Consider the following 20,258-nt stretch of genomic DNA (forward strand, 5'->3'; position numbering starts at 1 on the left):
TAGTGAAGCAATCTGTCTGTGTTTGATAGCTAGATATTGGCTAAATCAAGAAATATACAACAGAATGGCTGATAAAGAAGGGATGGTGTTGCAATGGCTTAGTCAAATCCAGGCCTGAACCTAATTGAAAAGCTGTTGCGGGATCCTAAGAGATCTGTCAAAATTCCTCAACAACAACATTTGAAGTAAGAACTTAATATTTTTGAAGGTATTAAAGACCAGATCCACAGGTTAGCTGAATTGCTTGTCAAATTTAAGGAGAAATGTTACACATTTCTTTGCACCATCTCTCTTTTTGCTCCCCCTCACCAGGAATGCAGCGATGGCGCCTCCTGTGACAAAACCAGCCAGGACGTCGTTCCAGTGGTTCCTGTGCTCCGTCACTCTCACCACGCCGACCAGCACCGCCAGAGACAGCAGCACCAGGCACAGGGTGGGCTTCATCAGACGGGTTCCTTTGGTCCGAAACATCAACGTCACATACATCTGTATAACAAACACAGTCACAAGAATATGTAAAAATAGAAGAAAAAAAAACAAACAAAAAATACACATTTTGATATTTAGATGTAGGTGCTTGAGTCATCCAGCTGAGACGATGCAGACGGTGCCGCAGTCTTACTGACTCGGCAGGATGCACATCTTGATCAGGCCACAAGAGGACGCAATCTACAGTCATTTTGCAGCCGCTGAGTGGTTCCACACAAACCAATATAAAATTATTTTCAGTCTGCTAAAGAGGAAGTAAGACAAGCCTCTCTCAAAAGATAACAAAACAATGTAAAAGCAGAAAACACATGTTTTATAATTTACATCTTATTTAAAAAGGCTCTAAAATATCTCTGCCCTCCTCAATAATCATTTGCTGAGCAGCATTTTGCATACTCCCACTAGTTTTTTGATTCATCTTTGTTGATGAGCTCTGTTCGGTTTGTTACATTAAGATAAGGCTACAATGACTAATGATAATACATGTACACTGTATTTGATTTAATCCAGTTCTTTATTAAACTCAAAGGGAAATAAAACCTGAGCATCTGGGGCAGAAGTTTTGGATGATTTTTTTTTTAAAACAGATCTGGTTCTCATGAAGGAAGACACTGAAAAATGTATACCTATTGAAAAACCTGCATTAAGCCCAGAACATGCCATGGGAATGGTAGAGCTCCCTTAAGAAAAAGGCCAGGACATGTTAAGGTGGAATAACACTTTAACATGTGTAAATTTATCCAAAATTACTGACATTTTTACTTCTTGCCGTTTTGTTGTACGCACTGCTGCAAGTCTTAAATCAGCCAGTTGTAATAATCGCTGCTTTTATAGAGGTATTCAGACTTGATGATGAGGTCAGGGAGTGCAACTAGCTGTTGCTGACATTGTAAAACTTTATGGGAACAGCAAGGCATAGACCTGGGCTCTCACACACTTATTTTCAGTTAAATAATAAATGACATAGTAGTTGTACAGCAGAGGTTTTATTTATACTACCCTAAAAATTGATCAACTGTGCCTGTTTCAATCCACATGATGGGTCTGGATTAGAGTTTCCTTTTGTTGGACTGTGCCTTTAATATTCAATCAAATGTAAAAATTTCAGGAAATTTATAAAAATTGTTACAAACAACATTACTGAGATGTTCTTTAGTATTTTCGGTAATCAGTTATTGCTAATGACTGAGCATTTAGAATTTATAAAGTATCGTTGATTGGCCACATGCAAAGGATATACATATCTTTTATTGTTTATAGGAAGAACAGATTATCATTGCTGAGCCTTTAAGTCTGTGTACTCAGTAAATTATACTAATGCTTACCTAACAGATGATAAACTTAATGTCTTCAAAAATACATTAAGTTCAAAAATACATTAAGTTACAATATATCAGGACAAAAACAGTGTTTTCTGGTATTCTTCCTCAGCAGAATTAAATTCAACATGATAACAGAAAAAATATGCATAATAAGACTTAAAACCAACTTAACCTGGGACTTTACTTGAGAAGCTCTGCATTACTCACACTCGCAAAGAAAAGGTTTTCCTGATCCTCTATTTATTAACTCCTTTTTCTGTTTGCTAATCTGTCATTTTATGCCAGCTTTTTCAGATGGTGTGTCTACAAGGATCGTATTCCTAAAAGCCGGAGCTCTTCTGATTGGAAGACTTTGAGGAAGCTGAGGTGCAGCTCTGTAATTACGGGGCTGTTGGCAGCCTCTGAAAGCAAACTGAAAACCCACTGGCAAGAAAATATGTCTAAGGATTCTCATGGAAATGTGTAAAACTACCCAGGAAGATGAAGAGCATCCTGTAACTGCCAAGGATGACACAATGCATGCAGAACTTTGATGGAAATCTTTCTATATTCAATAGGACCATTCAGAACTTTAACATGTAATATATGCAGTACAATAAAAAAATATTTTAATAAATTGTTTTCTAAAATGAATTTATTAACTAAATTATCTTTTTGTTTACTTTTAGGCATTTTGTCTGTATTTACTTTACAGACAAACACCCGTCTAACAGTCACATCTGAACTACCACTCAGAAATCACCATCTGTGATGCAGCTGCAACTTACTGAAAGGCAAACTAACTTTTTGGAGAACTTTAGAATGACTGATTGTATTTTTCTACATTATAAACCTAAGCTGAACACATCACTCCCTGCTGTCATTGAGGAGCTCTTTATTTAGGCGTAAACAAAAGATTCAAAGCACACTATTGGGGGGAAAGTTTAGCTAAAGTGCTGAGAAAAGCATTTGCCTCCTTCAGTTTGCTTTTGTTTTTTCCTTCTTTTTTTTTTATCCCATTTTAATATCTGAGATCAACTAACAAATCTTTCATGGCAAATGATAACTTCATTTCTTAAGGGAAAATACAGTGGCCCTGAGGTGCTAACCACTTCAGCAAATTGAAAGCATAATTACAAATTACAAAAGCACTACAACATTAACAAAATAGAAGAGGTATGTCCCAGTGGGAGACCTAAGAAATCGCTGATTGGACTACAGCTCATTTTTACTTTTGAACCGGAGGTTATTCTGGCTTTAACGTGTTTTTTAAAAGCATGAATGTTCTCGGTGATCCAAAGCCTCTTGCCACAACTGCTACAAAGGTTTGGTGACGGCTCAACCAGCTCTTTTCCACAGTTTGGGCAATACGTGGCGATGTGACCGTATTCCCGCTTGCTTTGCTTCTCATTAAAACAAAGCACACCAGAGTAACTTCCGGTTCAGAATTAAAATGAGCTGTAGTCCAATCAGCGATTTCTTAGGTCTCCCACTGGGACATACCTCTTCTGTTTTGTTAATGTTGTAGTGCTTTTGTAATTTGTAATTATGCTTTCAATTTGCTGAAGTGGTTAGCACCTCAGGGCCACCGTAGAAAAAGCTTCTAAACTTACAACAAGTCGTACATATAAAAATAAAAGGCATAGTATGTTTTGGAATGGCCTAGCCAAAGTCTCGATATAAAATCCAAATCCTTTCAAATGGGAAAACTCTCCAGAGGAGCTTCACAGAATAAACTGCAATTTTATATGCTAATTGTAAAAGCCTACAGATTTTGCAGATTTTATTTGATTGTTATTGTGTGGATCCACAGCAGAGGAGAGCAGAGCAATGAAATTGAAGCTTCAAATCGGCATAAATCGGCAGATTATCTCATTACCTACATGTTCCTTCAAACTTTACATCATATGAAATATTTAGATTGAACAAGAACTAGTTAATGTTTGGAGTGTGAATTCAGTCCTTGTAGGTGGTAAACTGTGAACATGAATAAATTCAGTTTTAACCTGTGAGCTGAATCTAAAACAAGTTCTTGTTAAGAATGAACTTAACAAGAACCTCTTTTTTAAAAAAGAGGTTTTTAAAAAAACCTCTTTTTTAAAAAGAGGTTTCTTTTTAAAAAAGAAACCTCTTTGTGGTGTTACATTCAAGTAAGATTTTTTATTTTCAAAATTGATCCAGCCTATGAGTCCTCCCTCAATAATTCCCTGACATTTGATTTCCTACCACTGTGTAGATGGCTGAATAAAAGCTGAGCGCTGCATCTTTGGACGGGAAGGATTTGCGAGCGGACACCACCAGGAAAGGGTTTCCTGTGCAGGCTCGGTTCTCTGTGATGTACTGCAGAGGAGACTGGCAGCCTAAAGCTGTGTAGTTTGGTCTGCAGGCGGACAGGAAGTGAGGGGTCTGGTTTCCTGTCACCACCTGACCGGCATTGGCAAAGATGGTGGTGGCAAAGAGACCAAAGGAGTAGACACCTGGGAAAACAAGAGAGGAAATGAGTAAAGATAAGAGGATAAGTGGCAGGACTAAGGATCAGAAACAAGACGTTGGAGAGTAAAAAAAAAAAGATTTCTGCTTTGTGCTACATACAATGTGACACAAAAATATTCATACTGCTTAAAGTTTTAAATATTTTGTCACATAACTTCTGCAACTGTCCATATATTTTATTGGAATCTATGCAATAAACTAATACAAAGTAGTGCATAATTATAAAGATGAATGAAAACAATGGATGGTTTTCAAAATATTTATTTAAATAATATTGACTAGTGATTAGTAAAAACTGTATTGACATCAAACCCTTCTAATATTTGCTGATCATCTTTTTGCTTTATCTTCTATGATGTAAAATTTACATCTGGAATTCTGCTGGACTACGTCAACATGTTATTACGTTCAGTCAAAATTAAAAGACTTAAAAGACTTAAAGCTAAATCTACTGAGGAAACAGATAATTAGGGGCTTAACTGTATGTATTATTGTTATACTACTACACATTTTTGCACAAAAACTGGGTTGGTCTATCACAGAAAATTCCAATAAAACACATTGAAGGCAATGCATAAGCAGAGGGACTGAGACTGACCTAGAAAGCGTACGATCCTTCGGAGGAGAGGGTTGAAATAACAGCAGTCAGCAGTCACTATGGTCTTCTCCTGAGAACCCTCCGTCTTCACAAAGAAGCTCGTCACTTCCCCGATCAGAATCTGGGACACAACAAGCAAAGCGGAGTCAAACATTTTTAGCAAGAAGAAGCTAAAACAGCATGGTTGAGGGCTGATCAGCGTCTATGAATATTCTGCCTGTTAAATATGGTGCGCAGCAAAATTATTCATGAGTTTTTCTCCCTCAGATGTGCTGTGATAAAAAATTTCCCCCCACAATGTGGCCACTTTTCTGCTCCTTTATAAATGAACAACATCAACACCTTCAGTTTGCTGGAATCAGTGGGAGACCTGTTATTTATTTCACTTTTAATGCACAATTTTATGATGCTCCATTAAACAATGGATTCTCTTTATTGTATAGCATTGAAAAATAACAGTGTCCACTGACACAAAGCATTGCTTATATAATTCAGATAAAATATCCCAAGTGTTTAATGTTTTAGCTCACCCACATAGCCACAATTTTACTAATAGAGCCTGAACACATTTGGAGCACCCATTTAAATATCCGCCCCTAGCGTTTGGCAACCGTTTGAAAAGCAGCATGAAATGTTTCAAGCTAAATCAGCAGGACCTTGATTTCTTCTGACAGGGGAATAAACTGACTAAACACCAAGCCACACATTCGCGAACACCATTACGGTCTGCTTATGGATTTTGTCTCGTCAGGGGACGTCTGCTGACAGAGGCGTGGATGGATGTAGGTTACATGCTCATGCAATATAGATGGCTCTGAGCGAGGAGCGTGGGATGATGCTAATGTACCGAGGCTCCTTGCCCTCAGTGTGACAGATGAACGCTACGTTGGCCCTGATGTTATGAACTAAAAGCCGCCAGTGGAAGGTTCATTGATGCTTATCCGGCATGTGTAGCGTTAGTTATGGTGTCTTCAGTATGTAAGAGGTTACCCCAAAGGTACAAGAAGCACTGTAAGGTGATAATTATGCATGTTAGAGAAATTAATGATGTTTACAGTACTTTGGTGTGTCTGAATGTGATTCTTGTCCCACAAGAGTTCAACATTTTCCCTGAAAATGCTGCATTATAATTTCTTTGCAACCTGGAAAGCGTTACGGTGGTTGCAACATTAAAATTGTTTCTATCAGAAAGAACAAGAACACCACAACAGTCCTCTCTTTTAACATTTTACAAGATTTAATGAGATGGAAATGAAATGATTATAGGGATGTACTGCCGACCCAACATTTGGGTTTTTATGTATTTTTGCTTTTATGTATTTATGGCCATTGTCTATTGTTGTATTGTTCTTATTGCTGTACTGCAGTCTTATCCCTGCTTTTAAGCCAAATTTCTCCTATGGGAGACTCATAAATGATCTTATCTTAATAAATCTTAGACAATTTTTCTTTGCAAGGTTCAATCTTTCATCTTCTCTTCTGCTCTTCAGCTCTCCACATAAATGTTCTTTAGGGTTTATGTCTTTTGACTAACATGGCTGTAAGGGAAGGTTGATTACGTATACAATAACAAAAATGTTGAATATTTTGCTGAAGGGCCTGATTACTTATTGTTTTGTTTTCTGGCACAATTCACGTTTTTATCCAAGGTCCCTCATTATTTCAAAAACTTAAAAAAAAACATTACCAGGACATGTTGAATTTGCACATTTTTTACTTGACAGAATCTGAATTCTATCGGTGTTGTATCATTATTAATATTAATTATAATACAATTCCTTTATCACACCATGCATGATCTCATTAACACGGGAAATAAATGTACTTCTGATAAAAATTAAAAAAAGCTTTCTTTTTAATATAATGGTTTTACAGAATGACATCATGCAACTGCACTGGAAATAATGTTATTTTAAGACTTTCTACACATTCTCGCCAGGGGTTCATATAAATGAGGAGGCCGCTCTGTCTCAGATTTTCAGCTTTGTAGGGGACTGATAGATCACAGAGCCACTGCAGAGCAGCTATATCGAGCTTTCTATCTTTATTTCCGCTTAACTCCAAATTGAAATATTTTCCCATACCTCAGAAGTGTTGGTTATTGTATTTTGCTGTGTTAATTACAATAAATTTAAAATCGCTCACCTTATTTAAAATCAAAGTAATCTGTCAGTCCAGGATTATTACATTTTTCAACAATGAACAGTTCCTTCTATTTGAAGCTGTTGTATTCGATATTTTATGTACAGGAAGAACAAAATATAACATATTTAAAATGTTTTCCTCATGTGCCACTGAATGTACAGAAAACCAACACTTCTGGACTTTCTATGTATTAGCAAGCCTCTAAAAACTTTACCAGAAACAAATTAAATTACAGTGGACCCCTTCGGTTTGCAGCGCCAGTACGTCAATATGCGAATTAAAACATGACATTAACTTTGGAACCTTGTGGACACTTGCTATGTTGCTTTAACCTGGACCAGCTCAGTGCACCACTCACAAGGACAGATCAATACCAGATGTCTGAGGCTGAACTGCAGACGGTGGAAGAAACTTAAAATCATTTTGGCGTCCAACTATTTTTCTATCATTTTGGTGCAGAAGTGTTCCTCCTTCAGTTCAAGATGTATTTTGGATAGTTAGCAGGACTTTTAGATTAATATTTTTCGCACAACATTGTACACATGGACATTTTTGTGAGTTTTGTGATTTGAAAAAATTTATTGTGTAGCTCTAAACAATCCAATAATATTCTAGAGATCTCAAGTTAATGTTTCTCCATCTTTCTATCAATCCTCAAAATCAGGCTGAGCTGGCAGGACCTGGTCAGGGGGGACCTGGACAGGTCGCCAGTCCATCACAAGACAGCATAGACACACACTGATACTTAGGAAGAGCAAAACTCCATCACCTAAGCAGAAAAGTCCATGTATGATAAGGTGGAAGCAGCCAGTGTTATGACAACGCTTTAATTTTATTCTCTCCCACATTTGACTTATTTGTTTCTACAAGAAGAGTTGCTCAGGGGAGGTGAGTCAGCCTCAAATCCTTATCCTTGAAGCTGGAAGTGGTGTGGTATTATGCTGCAGGCGCTTTGGCTGAAGTTGTGGTTGCCAGAGATAAAACAGCTGGATCATATATTCTCTTCCAAGCTACTTCACAGTGTTATTACTGTCTGTATTTAAGGAAAATGACTCCATACTGCGGCTGCAAAATATCATTGCATTGTCAGAGTGTATAAAGTTAACATCACACAGGACTGTGTTATTGCACGGCTAATATATTCCAAGTCTTATGAGCTCATACCACACAATTTGCATGCCAATGTAAGATTCAGCCTGTTGAATGGAGTCTCACACCTGACACAGATAAAACCTCCCAAAACACTAAACTTTTGCATTTATCACAACTGATATCACCGTTGTTGTAGTCACCAATAATATTGCAGCCACACAGTTTTCTAACACCATGCAGCCATTTAACTTAAAAGTCATGTCTGTGGACAGTGGGCGGAAGCCGGAGTACCCGGAGAGAACCTACACACGAACAGGGAGAGTTTTCAAACTCCATTTAGAAAGACGCAGGCTGGGATTTGAATCCAGGAACAAGGCTGCCAACTGCAGCAAAATGCAGTTCTTTTCTTCATAAACTTTGGAAAGAAACTAAGCTAAGAAGGTGTTACTAATTTCAGCTGCTCTGTTAATCTTGCAGTAAACTGTGAACATGTATGCAAGTCATTTCTCAGAGATCATGAGATAAACAGATCAGAGATAAACCACCTTATCTTTTGATAGTTAATTCTGCTGAATATTTTATGTAAACAAACACATGACAATGTCTTAGACTAAAACATGACAATAGTTATATAATGTAATATTAGGAGGCAGCAACGTTTGCAGCAATCAGAATTAGGTTGGATTTCTTATGGCTTTCTTTTGCGTTTTTCAGACCGCACTTTTTGAACTGATCAACTGGGGCTCCAGTTCCATGAACTCTTACTGTTTAGTAACAATAGCAGTTGTGGTAACAGGAATGTGAAGGTGATTGGAGATGGTTTCCTATATTTGACCTTAAACATGAGTATGCATAAACAGTTTTCTGAGGTCCTCAGGCAGCTCTCACCTTTGCTTTTGCTGCGTGATGTTCAATGTGGTGCACTCAGTGATACTGAACTACTGTTTGTTTCATTTAAACAAGCTGAATGGTTGATGAGAGCCTGGAAGGCATCTGTGACACTAATGAAAACAAGAAACTAATAGCCTCCTAATGTCTATCAGTATATACAGTATGTTTGCAATGTTTCCATGTTATTGTAAAATAAACAGAAAATCATTTAATTTCACAAATTACATGAAAGTATGCATTAACTAATGATAATTTCTATTCACTTTTTAGGAGTAGGAGAAATGAGGTCTCAATGAGATATGTGGGTAACTCCAAATGCCCCCTCATCTTTTAGAAGATGACAAACATTTTTCTGGTACTACATACACATACAAGATCATGAGCTCTTGTAAAAAAAAACAACAAAAGAAGGAAGAACTTTCTATAGGTTAGCTGAAAACTGTCAGATGTGCACAAAGGCTGCTGCAAAGCTTTGTTGTGCAGGAAAGGAAGCAGTCTCCTTTTTATTATTTGGACTTATATGTAGTTTTTAGAATCATAAAATAACACAGTAACAGACTTGAGCACTAGAAAGGAAAAAAAAATCTATCACAACATCATTAAGTTGTCTAAGCCTAATGGTGTACTTTCTAAATTGGTTTCAGCATTTTGTCAAAGCTGAGCAAACCAAAGGAACTTCAGTTATGAGCAACCGGCGGATGTTTTCCAAGTCTCTGTTTTGTAAGAAAAAAATAAGGCTGGAACAATGCTTCTGAAGAGTACTCTCTGCAGGGCAACAGGATGCAAAACCAGCATGAGTGCAAAACACAGGTGCGGAAAACATTCAAATACAAAACGTGGCTAGCAAAGTACATAAAGAGACCAAACCTAACTCTGATTTTGTTTTTGCTTGTTTCTAAGTTCTCACAACGTTTTCTGACAGAATATTTGGCACCTGTATTCTAACATTTCTAGGTATCTGTTAGTACTCAAGTGTCGATGTTTCTGTTAAGTTTATGCCAGCCAGGCTTTGAGATTGTAAACTCCAACCATCCCAGTCTCCGACATGTTGTCAATTTTCATGCATCTATTTTCAAACAGCTCTATGAGGGTACAGTTTCTTGGATCCAATGTCTTATAGAGAAGTCAAAGACACAGAGAGGTGAAGTGTAGGAGAACTGACAGAACTGTGTTCATCTGTTTATTCATGTCTAGTGCAGTGTTTCTCAGCCCTGGCCCTAAGGGATCACTGCCCTGCATGTTTTAGGTGTTTCCCTTCTAACACACAAGGACCAGGATTAAGAGACATTTGTCTAGTGATTGCATAGTAACCAGCTGAAACATGAGCAGTGTCTATAGTAACAGTAAAGGTGATAATAGATAATGAAACTCTTAATACATTAATCTTTTATGCAGTAGCAAACAGGTGCTGAACCAACCAGTGGACTTTTATACCAGTCGAGTCTGTGCTCTAAAATGATGCAAAAATACTTGGATGGTTTGAGTTACGTCAGCATTTAATTTCCCTTTGGAATCAATCTGTCATGAAGTGTGATTGTAGAGGTGGTGAGGAAAACGCGGATGACCCAGGTTGAAAGTAAAATAAAGGTCATTTAATGGTGAAATGCAATCTCAAAATCCCAAATCCAGGCAGCAACAGATGAGCAGACACCTAACGCTCAGAGCTGGTAGCAACTGGTAGAAATAGACAACTAAACAAGACAGGTAGGACAGGAACGACACACCGGTACGACAAGGACCCGACAGAGACACAGGTGGTATTAAATACACAAAGGGTAATCACAGAACGAGACACACTTGGGAACAATCAAGGGGAAGACAGGACAACACAGAGACTCAAAAGACACAGAAACCTAAAATAAACACTCAAAAAAACTCAAATCCTTACACAATTACTGAATTGAACAGAAATTAGTTTTAATAGAGTTTGGTTTCAAGGTTTGGAACTATCAATGCTTTTGAGAAAGGGTTAAGTCAAGGGCTAAGGATTTGAAAAGACACATTTTTACTTTCACAAACTCTTCCGTAGCAATCTTGTTAGACATTTTTTCAGTCTAGTAAAGTCAAAATTAAACATATTTCAAAGACTCAAATCAAGTTTGTGCAAAGTGTCAGAATTTAAACAGATTTCTTGGCATAACGTAAATGGTGACCCATTTAAGCTTTATCAGTTCTCAGCTGTTTTGTTCACTCTCTTGCTTGGAAAACACAGATTCAGTGGAAAAAGCTCTGAGGATTTTCCTGGTCACAGGCACAAAATATCAATGTTTTGATCTCTCAGAAAATTGGTTGTCATGTTTACACTGTGAAGTGGAAATAATTTCTTTTTCTATACTTATCAACACCTGAAAAATACTTGAATATAATTTCTGATTTTACAAGCCTTCCCAGATTGGGTACAAATGTGTGTGTGTGTCTTCACAGCAGAGAATGGGAGCAGCTCTGGAGCCATTTTAAATGCAACGTCTAAAGTCTGACAAGTATATATATATGTATACGCTGAGAGGACATTCAGGGAAACAGGTAGCACCAGAGGTGCAATTTTTCTAATTGGCTCCCTTTTATTTTCTACTTTTGTGACAGGATGGCAGTTCAATCTCGCATGTGCCTCTGCCTTTCAGAGAGGAGACACTGCGGATATTTTCTGCTTACAAAGCTGAAGAACAAACTCAAACGAAAAGAAAAAAATGGGAACTCATCAAACTAAGTTAGATACTTCCCCCCCCAAAAAAAAAAGTCTGGCGAGAGAATAGAGAAGTCCACAAGTAAGTGATAATTACCTCTAGAGCAGGGGTGCCCAAAGTCGGTCCTCAAGGGACGGCATCCTGCATGTTTTAGTTCTCTCCCTGGTGGCACCAACAACCTTTTCAGTATGTCAATGTTCTACTTAGGCCTTCTAACGAGCCATCATTTGATCCAGGTGCGTTAAACCAGGGAGAGAACTAAAACATGCAGGATGCCGGACCTTGACGACCGACTTTGGGCACCCCTGCTCTAGAGGCATTGATTTTTAACACCTGTATTCTGGATGTTCAGTGAAGAATTACTTTGTACAAGTGACAAATCTCCAAGCATGCAAAGGTGTATAAAGTGAGAAACAGACAGTGATAGGAACACAGAGATCTCCCACTGTGTCTTAGAAGAGCATAACATACCGTACACACAGCGGGCACTGTGAGTAATTCCAGCAATCATTATCAAGTGATGCAGCATTAAAAGCGGATTTGACGTCAGAACATAAAAAAAGAGGGATAAAACATGGAAGCCTATGTGGGAGTGAGAAAATAAATGCGAGTGGAGCTGCAGTTTTTATTGCTGCAGATGTTGGAGACGTTTGCTGGAGCTATTTCTACAATATTCCTATATTTTGATGCAATGTGTTTCAATAATCCACTCACTGATAATGACGTCAGGATTGATACGCATCATGAATAATAACTGGAGAGAAACAGAAGATTACAGAGGATTATACTGAATCTATACAAAGCCTCTGCACAAATCACATGGCACATGTTGACATTGGAGGCCCAGTGCTCGACTTTTACCGCACACACACAGACATAGTATACCTTTTTTGTCTTCAGGAGACCTTTGCATCGACTTTCATACATTTTTTGTTCATTTCTATAACCTAACCCTGACCTTTACACTGATCTCTAAACCTAACCTAAAAAAACTCACCTCAATCCAAAAACTGACCCCTAACCCAGAAACAGCAGCTCTTCCTATGGGACCCGACTTTGGGTCCCATAAGGACAACATGCTATTTGTTGGAAAATAGTCCTTTCAATGTAAAAAAGACAAGGCCATACACATACACACACACATCTCATATGCTACTGATGGTAACCATGACAATGTAGCTCCTTCAGCATCACCCACTCTCTCCATCCATCTCCTCCTCTCTGTTTCACCCTGCCTTTATTCAGAGCTTGGTAGGGCAGTTTTCCCTGATCTTTGTGGAGGAGAAACTGGGCTACCAAAAGCATTTCCTATTTTTCATCTGTTTTTCACTTTTTATACAAATACAAAGTGTCCTCACTTGCCTCTGTGGTTCTATCCACCGTCCCTTCACACAGTTGAAATCCTGTTACACTCAGAAATGTTTTCTCTGCGGTGTGAAGTATGACCCCAATCTCTTCCGGTTTTATTTGTCGTTTCCTCTCTGTGCTTCAGTCTCTCCCTTTCTTTGTCCCATTTGTGCGTTATCTGTCCTCTGCCCTGTATCCGATGTTTCTCCATATAAGTCAAGTTCCTTTCCTCATTAGTACAAAGGAAGGCATCCTTGATCGGTGTGGGAGGAGACCTTCCAGCTAATCTTCCACAATGCACCAGGAGTACAGCCGGATTAGGGTTCTCATCTATGGGTTAGAACGCGTCTTACAGGCTATCAGGATGGGAACAGATCGCTGGACCGGCGTAGCAACATGGGGCTCTGTGCCCTGCTGTCTTCATCTTTAATTCCTCCATGCTGTCTGATTGGCAGCTACGGGGTAAAGCTGAGATTATCTCTTATTATCCCTGCCCCTCTTCCCAATGCTCCATCTCATAAGCATTACTATTGCTGAATTCTCGTCTGTCTGCTGCTCTCCCCGTCTCTGACTTTCAAATAGTCATTGATTTGAACAAACACAGAACCAGATAAACAAAGTAAAAAAGAAAATCTGATCATGTTCGCAACCTTGTAAAAGTGCTCGTACCATTTAAACTTAAACCAAATAAAAAAAATCTGTTAGAAACTACAAAACGCTTCAGTCTGGTGTAAAGGTTCACCTTCTACCAGGCCTGAAACATACAACTGCACAGTATGCTGGACCACAATCATTATCACAACATTACTTTGTTGCACTACTTGGTAAGCCCTTGCATTAAAACTCGATAAATCAATAATACATTTGACCTCTTGCAAAGTTTTTACTGTCATGTATGCCGAATTGAAAAATATCTTTCTGATTAAGATTATAACATTCAGGGACAGTGATGAAGTCATTGTGAAGAAACAAAAGGAAGAAAACTTTAATTAATCTTAATAGTTATTCAACAATGTAATTACAATCTTATGTTTTCCTAGTATTATGTTTTCCTGAAATTATGATCAATGTGTTCAAATGGCCCAGTCAAAGTCCACCAGGCAAGAATTTTAATGTTTTGTTTCAAGATGTGAAAAGTTAACAATATACTGCAAAAGACCTGTAGCAGTGTGGCTTGTTCAAAGTATTGGCTTGAACATCAAATTTTCCAGATTTTGATTTGTGAAAAAAAAGGACATCTATGCATCTTTTTTCCTTTCACTTCACAATTGTATTTGTTTTATTTTGGTCTATAGCAAAATCTGAAAGGTGTGGTTTTCACAAACTTAAATCTAATATCACAAAGATTGATATTTACCACGTAGTAAAATGTTGCTGCAAGTCAATGTTCTTTTCCAATAGTAATTCAGGTACAGACACCGAGAGCAAATCACTCTCTGCAGTATCCAGGATTGGCTTGGTTCATACTTGACCCAAGACTAGTAAGTGAAAAAAAAACCTGGTTGTTTTTAACATGACATAAAAAACAAATAAACAAATAGAAAAAGAAATAGTGTAAAGTAAAAATGATCCAACTTGCAACTGAATTAATCAGGTATGATATCAGCATACGCTCATTTAAAATGATTAAATATAAAGTAGCTAAAGGAAGACACCAAACAAAGAGACACAAAATGATAGTAAATATGTGCGAAAGTTCCTCGTAGGGAGAACACTATGCAACAACTCCTAGAAAAACCGAATCCGAAGCATTTTGGGGCATTTTTTGCTGCTCTTTTTTAAAACTCTGAGTCAGACAAGTGAGGGACATTTATGCAAGCTGAATGTAACATGCTGAGCTGTTAAAGTTTTACATCCAATTGGGCTTGCATCAGCACCAAAATCTTTTTTGGGTTCTTCCTCAAAAGATAATAACAAAAAGACTTCTGATGCCCTCACAATCCATCCATTGTTTGCAAAGCGACAGAGGAGTTTCAGAGTGACGTCTTTTCTTATTCTTTGCTAAGTTCTTTATGTCTGTCTCCATTATTCATGAAGGATTATTGTGAGGTTTAACTAAATGCAAACTTTTGGCTCATTTGCAATAGGGTATATTTTAACGTGTGCATGTGAAAGAGTTTGTGGTTGCGTTTGTTTTTGTGCTCTTTGCCACCAGCTTTGATCAGATAAACCGAATAATTGCAATCATTTTCAAATGTCATAAAAAGAAGACGCATACGTGAACTACGGCTTGTGATTGCACTTTTGTGAGCAGCGGTTCTTCTGTGTGAAATATCTTTTGTGCTTCCTGTCAAAGATGACAACTCTGATTACACTAACAAAAGAGGGTAAATTTAGAGCAAAGAAAGGCAGCAAATGAGAACAGGGAAAGCCTGGATTTTCTGAACAACATAATTTGTTAAGATTACCATAACAATTGTGCTGTCAGGGAGCATGATGAGAGCCGATTCGGGACACCGGAACCTTGTTCTAGCTTAGCTCACCTACAGCCACCCATAATTGAGCAGACAAAAAATCACAAGTCTGTACATGTACTGAGACTCCAAGAGAGAAAAACCTATTTCCACATCCTGAAGTGTTTATGACTGAGAGGGAAATGGTGTTACTGGCTCCCGTCAGAGCTGACATTTCCATATTATTCCAGACGTTTAATAAGGGAGATTGCGATCCTACAAGTGACTTTATTCACAACTTAACTTAGCCTCTGGGCTCAATAAAATAATAATTATTTATTTTGTGCAAAAACTGTTGACAAGTTGCTTTCATTTGTAAAGCCTTCTGTGCTGTTAACTTTGATTTCTACTTGTTCAGTTCATCAAACTTTTTAATCAGATGATCATCAGTGTGTCTTTACTCACTTGTATTGTTTCAAAGAAGATATCTTTCAATTTGTATTCTGTTATAATGCTTTATTCAACCCTTTTATTTGAGTATACCAGGGTTCACTGCATCCATCTCCCTACTGCCCTGCATGAAGGCTCATAAAGCTTAATTTAGGTCTCCTTCAACCAGAGAACATGCTTAAAAATGTTTGCTGTTCATATTTCATGTATTATAGCAAATGTTACACATAACATTAAAGCTTTTATTCAACGTCTTTCTTTCTTGTCACTCTTCCATAAAGACTGGATTCAGAGCGCACAACTTCCAGTTGTCTGGTTAACAGATTCTTCCTTGGAAACATTTCCCATGATCCTCTTAGGTGCTTCCGTCTTGCTCTCTATGATTTGATAGTAACTTTGAGGACGGTCCATTATGAGTCCGGTTGTTCAATTCACTCTCTATTTTTGAATCTCAGTGGCACAAGAGATTTGGTTTTATATTTACTATGCACTTGACTGTCACAGTAAATAAAATCTCAATTGTAGTCTACAGTTTAAACAAGATAAAAGGTGAAAAAATTGAAGTGGTATTATTACTTACATCAGATGTTTTATTATTCTTTTCTACCTATTAAAATTACAAGTTAGGGTTCAATCTGATACAGCATAACTTGTATTTTGTTTACTTCTTTAGTAAAAACTACACTTCAAGGATGCCTCCACAACTGTTGATGACAGAAAGAATGTAGTTTGTCCAGCAGCTGAATGACTAAATGTCTGAGCAGGTGGTCAGCAGGATGTGAGCGTCACATGGGCCTGTGCTCTAACCCTGAACGCCTCACACTTCCAGTACAACATGGAGTCCTATCATCTGCAGAAACCCTCAGATGGCTCTGCATACAGCAGTGCAGAGTGTAATTGTCTTTGCAGCCATCTGTTGGATCAGCTCTGTGCTGGAAACTATAAGGAGGTCATTACTGCCCACTGCAATAACCTTTGACAAAGACTCTGGCCCTGATCCACTAACAGGTGGTATTAGCTTTAATTTTCACCCGTCCTTTCTGCCTGCTGTCAGCTCCCTCTCAGTGTCTCATTCACAAGGCAAATAGCAGCAGATGAACACCAAGGCTTGCTGTTTTTGTGGCTCACGGAACATTAAAGATTATGAGCAAAAAACAGCAACTTGATCAAATTTGATTCACTCCTCAAATCAGTGCTCGAGTTCAACAGGAGACTACAGTGAAGTCAAATCAAGCTTATTATGAAGTAAATTTAAAAACAGCTGACCAAAACTGCAGTACAGCTCGAAAAATATAATAGATCATAAAAAGACACAAAAAACAAAAAAATTGTTAAATGGAACTGCAGCTTAATTCAATTAAATTAGATACTATGCAAATTATAACACAAGGGAATGACGCTTTGTCTGCTTTTAGTCTCTTGAACAATAAGATCTTGTGTTGTAGGTCCACTGCAATGAGGCTAACTGCCTTTCAACACATCTCCAGATAAGCCTTGTATTCATTTAGCAGTCTGCAGAATTTATTTTCTTTATTAAGAACAGAAAAAGATAAGTTAACCTTTTCCTTTCAACCTGGGTTTTCATAAATGCTCATGAATGGGGAACAAAATGTAACCTAGCATTCACAGCAAGCAAAAACTAGCCTCATTGCTAACGTGATAGTATAACCAATAATCCAAAAAGTATTGACAAAAGAATTAGGGGCAAATCAGAAGAGTCAGCATAAAACTGCACACTGGTCCGGACTGTAACTAGTTATGGCATTACTACTGAGATAAAATAAGTGCAGAAGAAAAATGTTTTCAGGTTTTCATACAAAAAATGTACTTTTACCTTTCAGATGAACAGATCAGATTTAAGCAACTTCTAAAAACCAATTCCTCTAGATTTCAGACAAAAACTGCACCTTTATATCCATAAATTTATACATGCCTTATAATTACCACTGCAAACAGATAGGAGTGATGGCTCTCGCTTCACAATTAAAATAACTCAGCAGTCACAAAAAGTGAAGGAGAGAAAATAAAAACATTTCCTCACAGAAAACTCTCAGTCTTGGTAGATTAACCATCAGGGGATTCTTCTCTGTTGATATTTCTAGAAATCAGTAAGTATTAGAAATGTTTTTCATGCAGGACTAGAGACTGAATAATGGTGGAATGATTCATCCCTTTAGTGATTCATTCTAACACTTCAGCGAATGTTAAAAAATACATTAGACTGTACAAATATTTGAGATGCTTCTTTTAAATAAGCCTTGTAAACTTTGAGGCATACTGTCAGAGTAAAAAGTGAACTGTTTTATTTCCTGTTTCTTCTATTTATATGGAGATGGTAAAAGTTTCATCTGAAATGAATGCTACAAATTTACATTTAGAATATTTCCCATAAAGCCATGCATACTGATTACATTAAATGGAGGCAAATTGTGTATGTGCAGAGAAATGCTACTAACTTGTCTGTTACTAACTTCAAGATATTTATTTCTGAGGGATTTGTGAAATAAATAGGAGAGTAAAACTTGTAGTAAACACCAGACATGGTCTCAAGAAAGAGTGCTCCTTTTAAAACATAAATGCACTGACCTGCTGATTAGGTCACATATTAACTTTCCAAGCATGCTTTGCTTTGTTCAGAGTCGAGGGTTGCTGAACTCATTTGCATCTGTCAGCTATTGAGGGGAGGATTGTATGGTAGACAGAGTGCTGGTTCATCACGGAACAAACGCATAATAAATCAAGTATGCATGAATGCACACCTTCACAAGGTAAATTTAGTATGACCAATTAACATGCATGTTTTGTTTTTTTTTAAACGTGGGAAGAAGCATCTTGTGAAAACCCACGCAAGTATGAGTAGAAAACTGGGCAAAAGTAACATATCAGTTACTTTTGCCCAGTCTGTAAATTTAGGATACTTTTTTTTATCACGTGAACAAAAGACATAAATAAAATACGAAAAACAACATGTATTACACCATACACGTTCTTCATTTAGGCACATAAACAACCTTTGAACACAGCACAGGCTCACAGTGCTGTTTACAATCTGTTTGAGTCCAGAGAAAAGCAGGTGATCGTGTGGAACCACTTTACCTAAGGATTAAAAATGATCAATAGATATGAAAACAAAAAAGTCTGAATGTCTAAAGAAACATTTCAGTACAGCAGCTCCTCTTTGAAGCCCTACTTTAAAGGGACGGACAATAATAATGGTCACACTCACAAATTGCCCCTTGCCACAGGGTTGACTTCAATAAATTCCACCATTAATTGCTCTTGCGCTGCAATCCACACTCATTACTGTGATGTTGTTTTATTTGTAATTCCGTTTCAGTTGTATTTTTTTGCCTGCACAATTTAAAAGTAATTTTGTATTTCTTCCAATCCGAAAAGCTTATTTACTTTTCTGTCTTTTGTTTTATTTGAACATTTCCTTAAAACTGGGATAATTTAATTCCCACTGGTAGTCATGGGTTCCTATTGTGCTTAAGCAAATGAAGTAGGTGTAATAAAAAGAAAAACTTTTACAAATAAGAACCTCTAAAGAAAACAGCTCCTGCAATGTGAAAGGAAACAACAACAGAAACTGAATCAAAAGGTATAAGAACTGTGAAAAGGGGCCAGGCATCCTAAAGCATTTGTGAACAGGTATTAAGATTGTTTTGTTAAACAATCAGATACATCCCTATTTATTGGGTGGGTCGGAGGCAGGTGATCTGAGAAGAGAAGCTGAAAAACCCCCAGAAAAATACAAAAGTGAAGTCTCAGGTCACATCTATGTCTGATTACTGTGAGACCTGCATCAAGAAATCGCTGATTCATATTTCTCTGCATCAATAAACAGGAAGATATTGTAGAGAAAGCGCGAGGGAGACAAGAAAGGACTGAACAGAGCCGAGAAGCTGTTCCTAATAGAGTCCAGCAACAGGTTTAATTCATTTTGATTCTCTCGTTTCTAATCACCTTAATAATCCTTCATCTTCTTGCAAGAAAGGTTTTTGAAAGGGTTACAGAAGTCTGAGGGATGGATGTATTACCGATATGATTGTTACCACATAAAGGTAGCTAAGTATACAGTTGCTACACTCAAAAATCTATCATTTTGGAGTCTTTCCACTTCACTACATGCTGATACCAACTACGCATTGTGTAAGATTTAGTGTGACAAGATCAAATATCCACTGACTATAACATACATAAGATGTTATCACCTTAATTACCTTGGTTTTATTTTGAAATTTCTGGCTAGGTTTAGAGATGTTTCAATGACTGATCTTTCCTTCTGTGTAACTTCACCTCTGTTAATAATACAGATAATAATGATCAATCACAACAACAAAAAAGTTAGTGTATAGTTAGAATGAAGTAGTTC

At 37.5% G+C, this 20,258-nt stretch overlaps 1 protein-coding gene across 3 annotated transcripts in view; it reads right to left on the reverse strand.

The window, feature by feature from the left end:
- The window catches only part of LOC116720475 (phospholipid phosphatase-related protein type 5-like), a 56,748-nt gene that overhangs the window by 7,496 nt on the left and 28,994 nt on the right, over window positions 1–20,258 (reverse strand). For all 3 annotated transcript variants that reach the window (XM_032563764.1, XM_032563765.1, XM_032563766.1), the window contains 3 exons: window positions 4,882–5,002; window positions 4,017–4,267; window positions 310–486 (listed from right to left, as the gene is read on the reverse strand). In XM_032563764.1, coding sequence (XP_032419655.1) covers window positions 310–486; window positions 4,017–4,267; window positions 4,882–5,002 — 549 coding nt within the window. The remainder of the gene's footprint in view (window positions 1–309; window positions 487–4,016; window positions 4,268–4,881; window positions 5,003–20,258) is intronic.

Source organism: Xiphophorus hellerii, chromosome 5 (genome assembly GCF_003331165.1).
Source record: "Xiphophorus hellerii strain 12219 chromosome 5, Xiphophorus_hellerii-4.1, whole genome shotgun sequence".
Classification (NCBI taxonomy): Eukaryota; Metazoa; Chordata; class Actinopteri; order Cyprinodontiformes; family Poeciliidae; genus Xiphophorus; species Xiphophorus hellerii.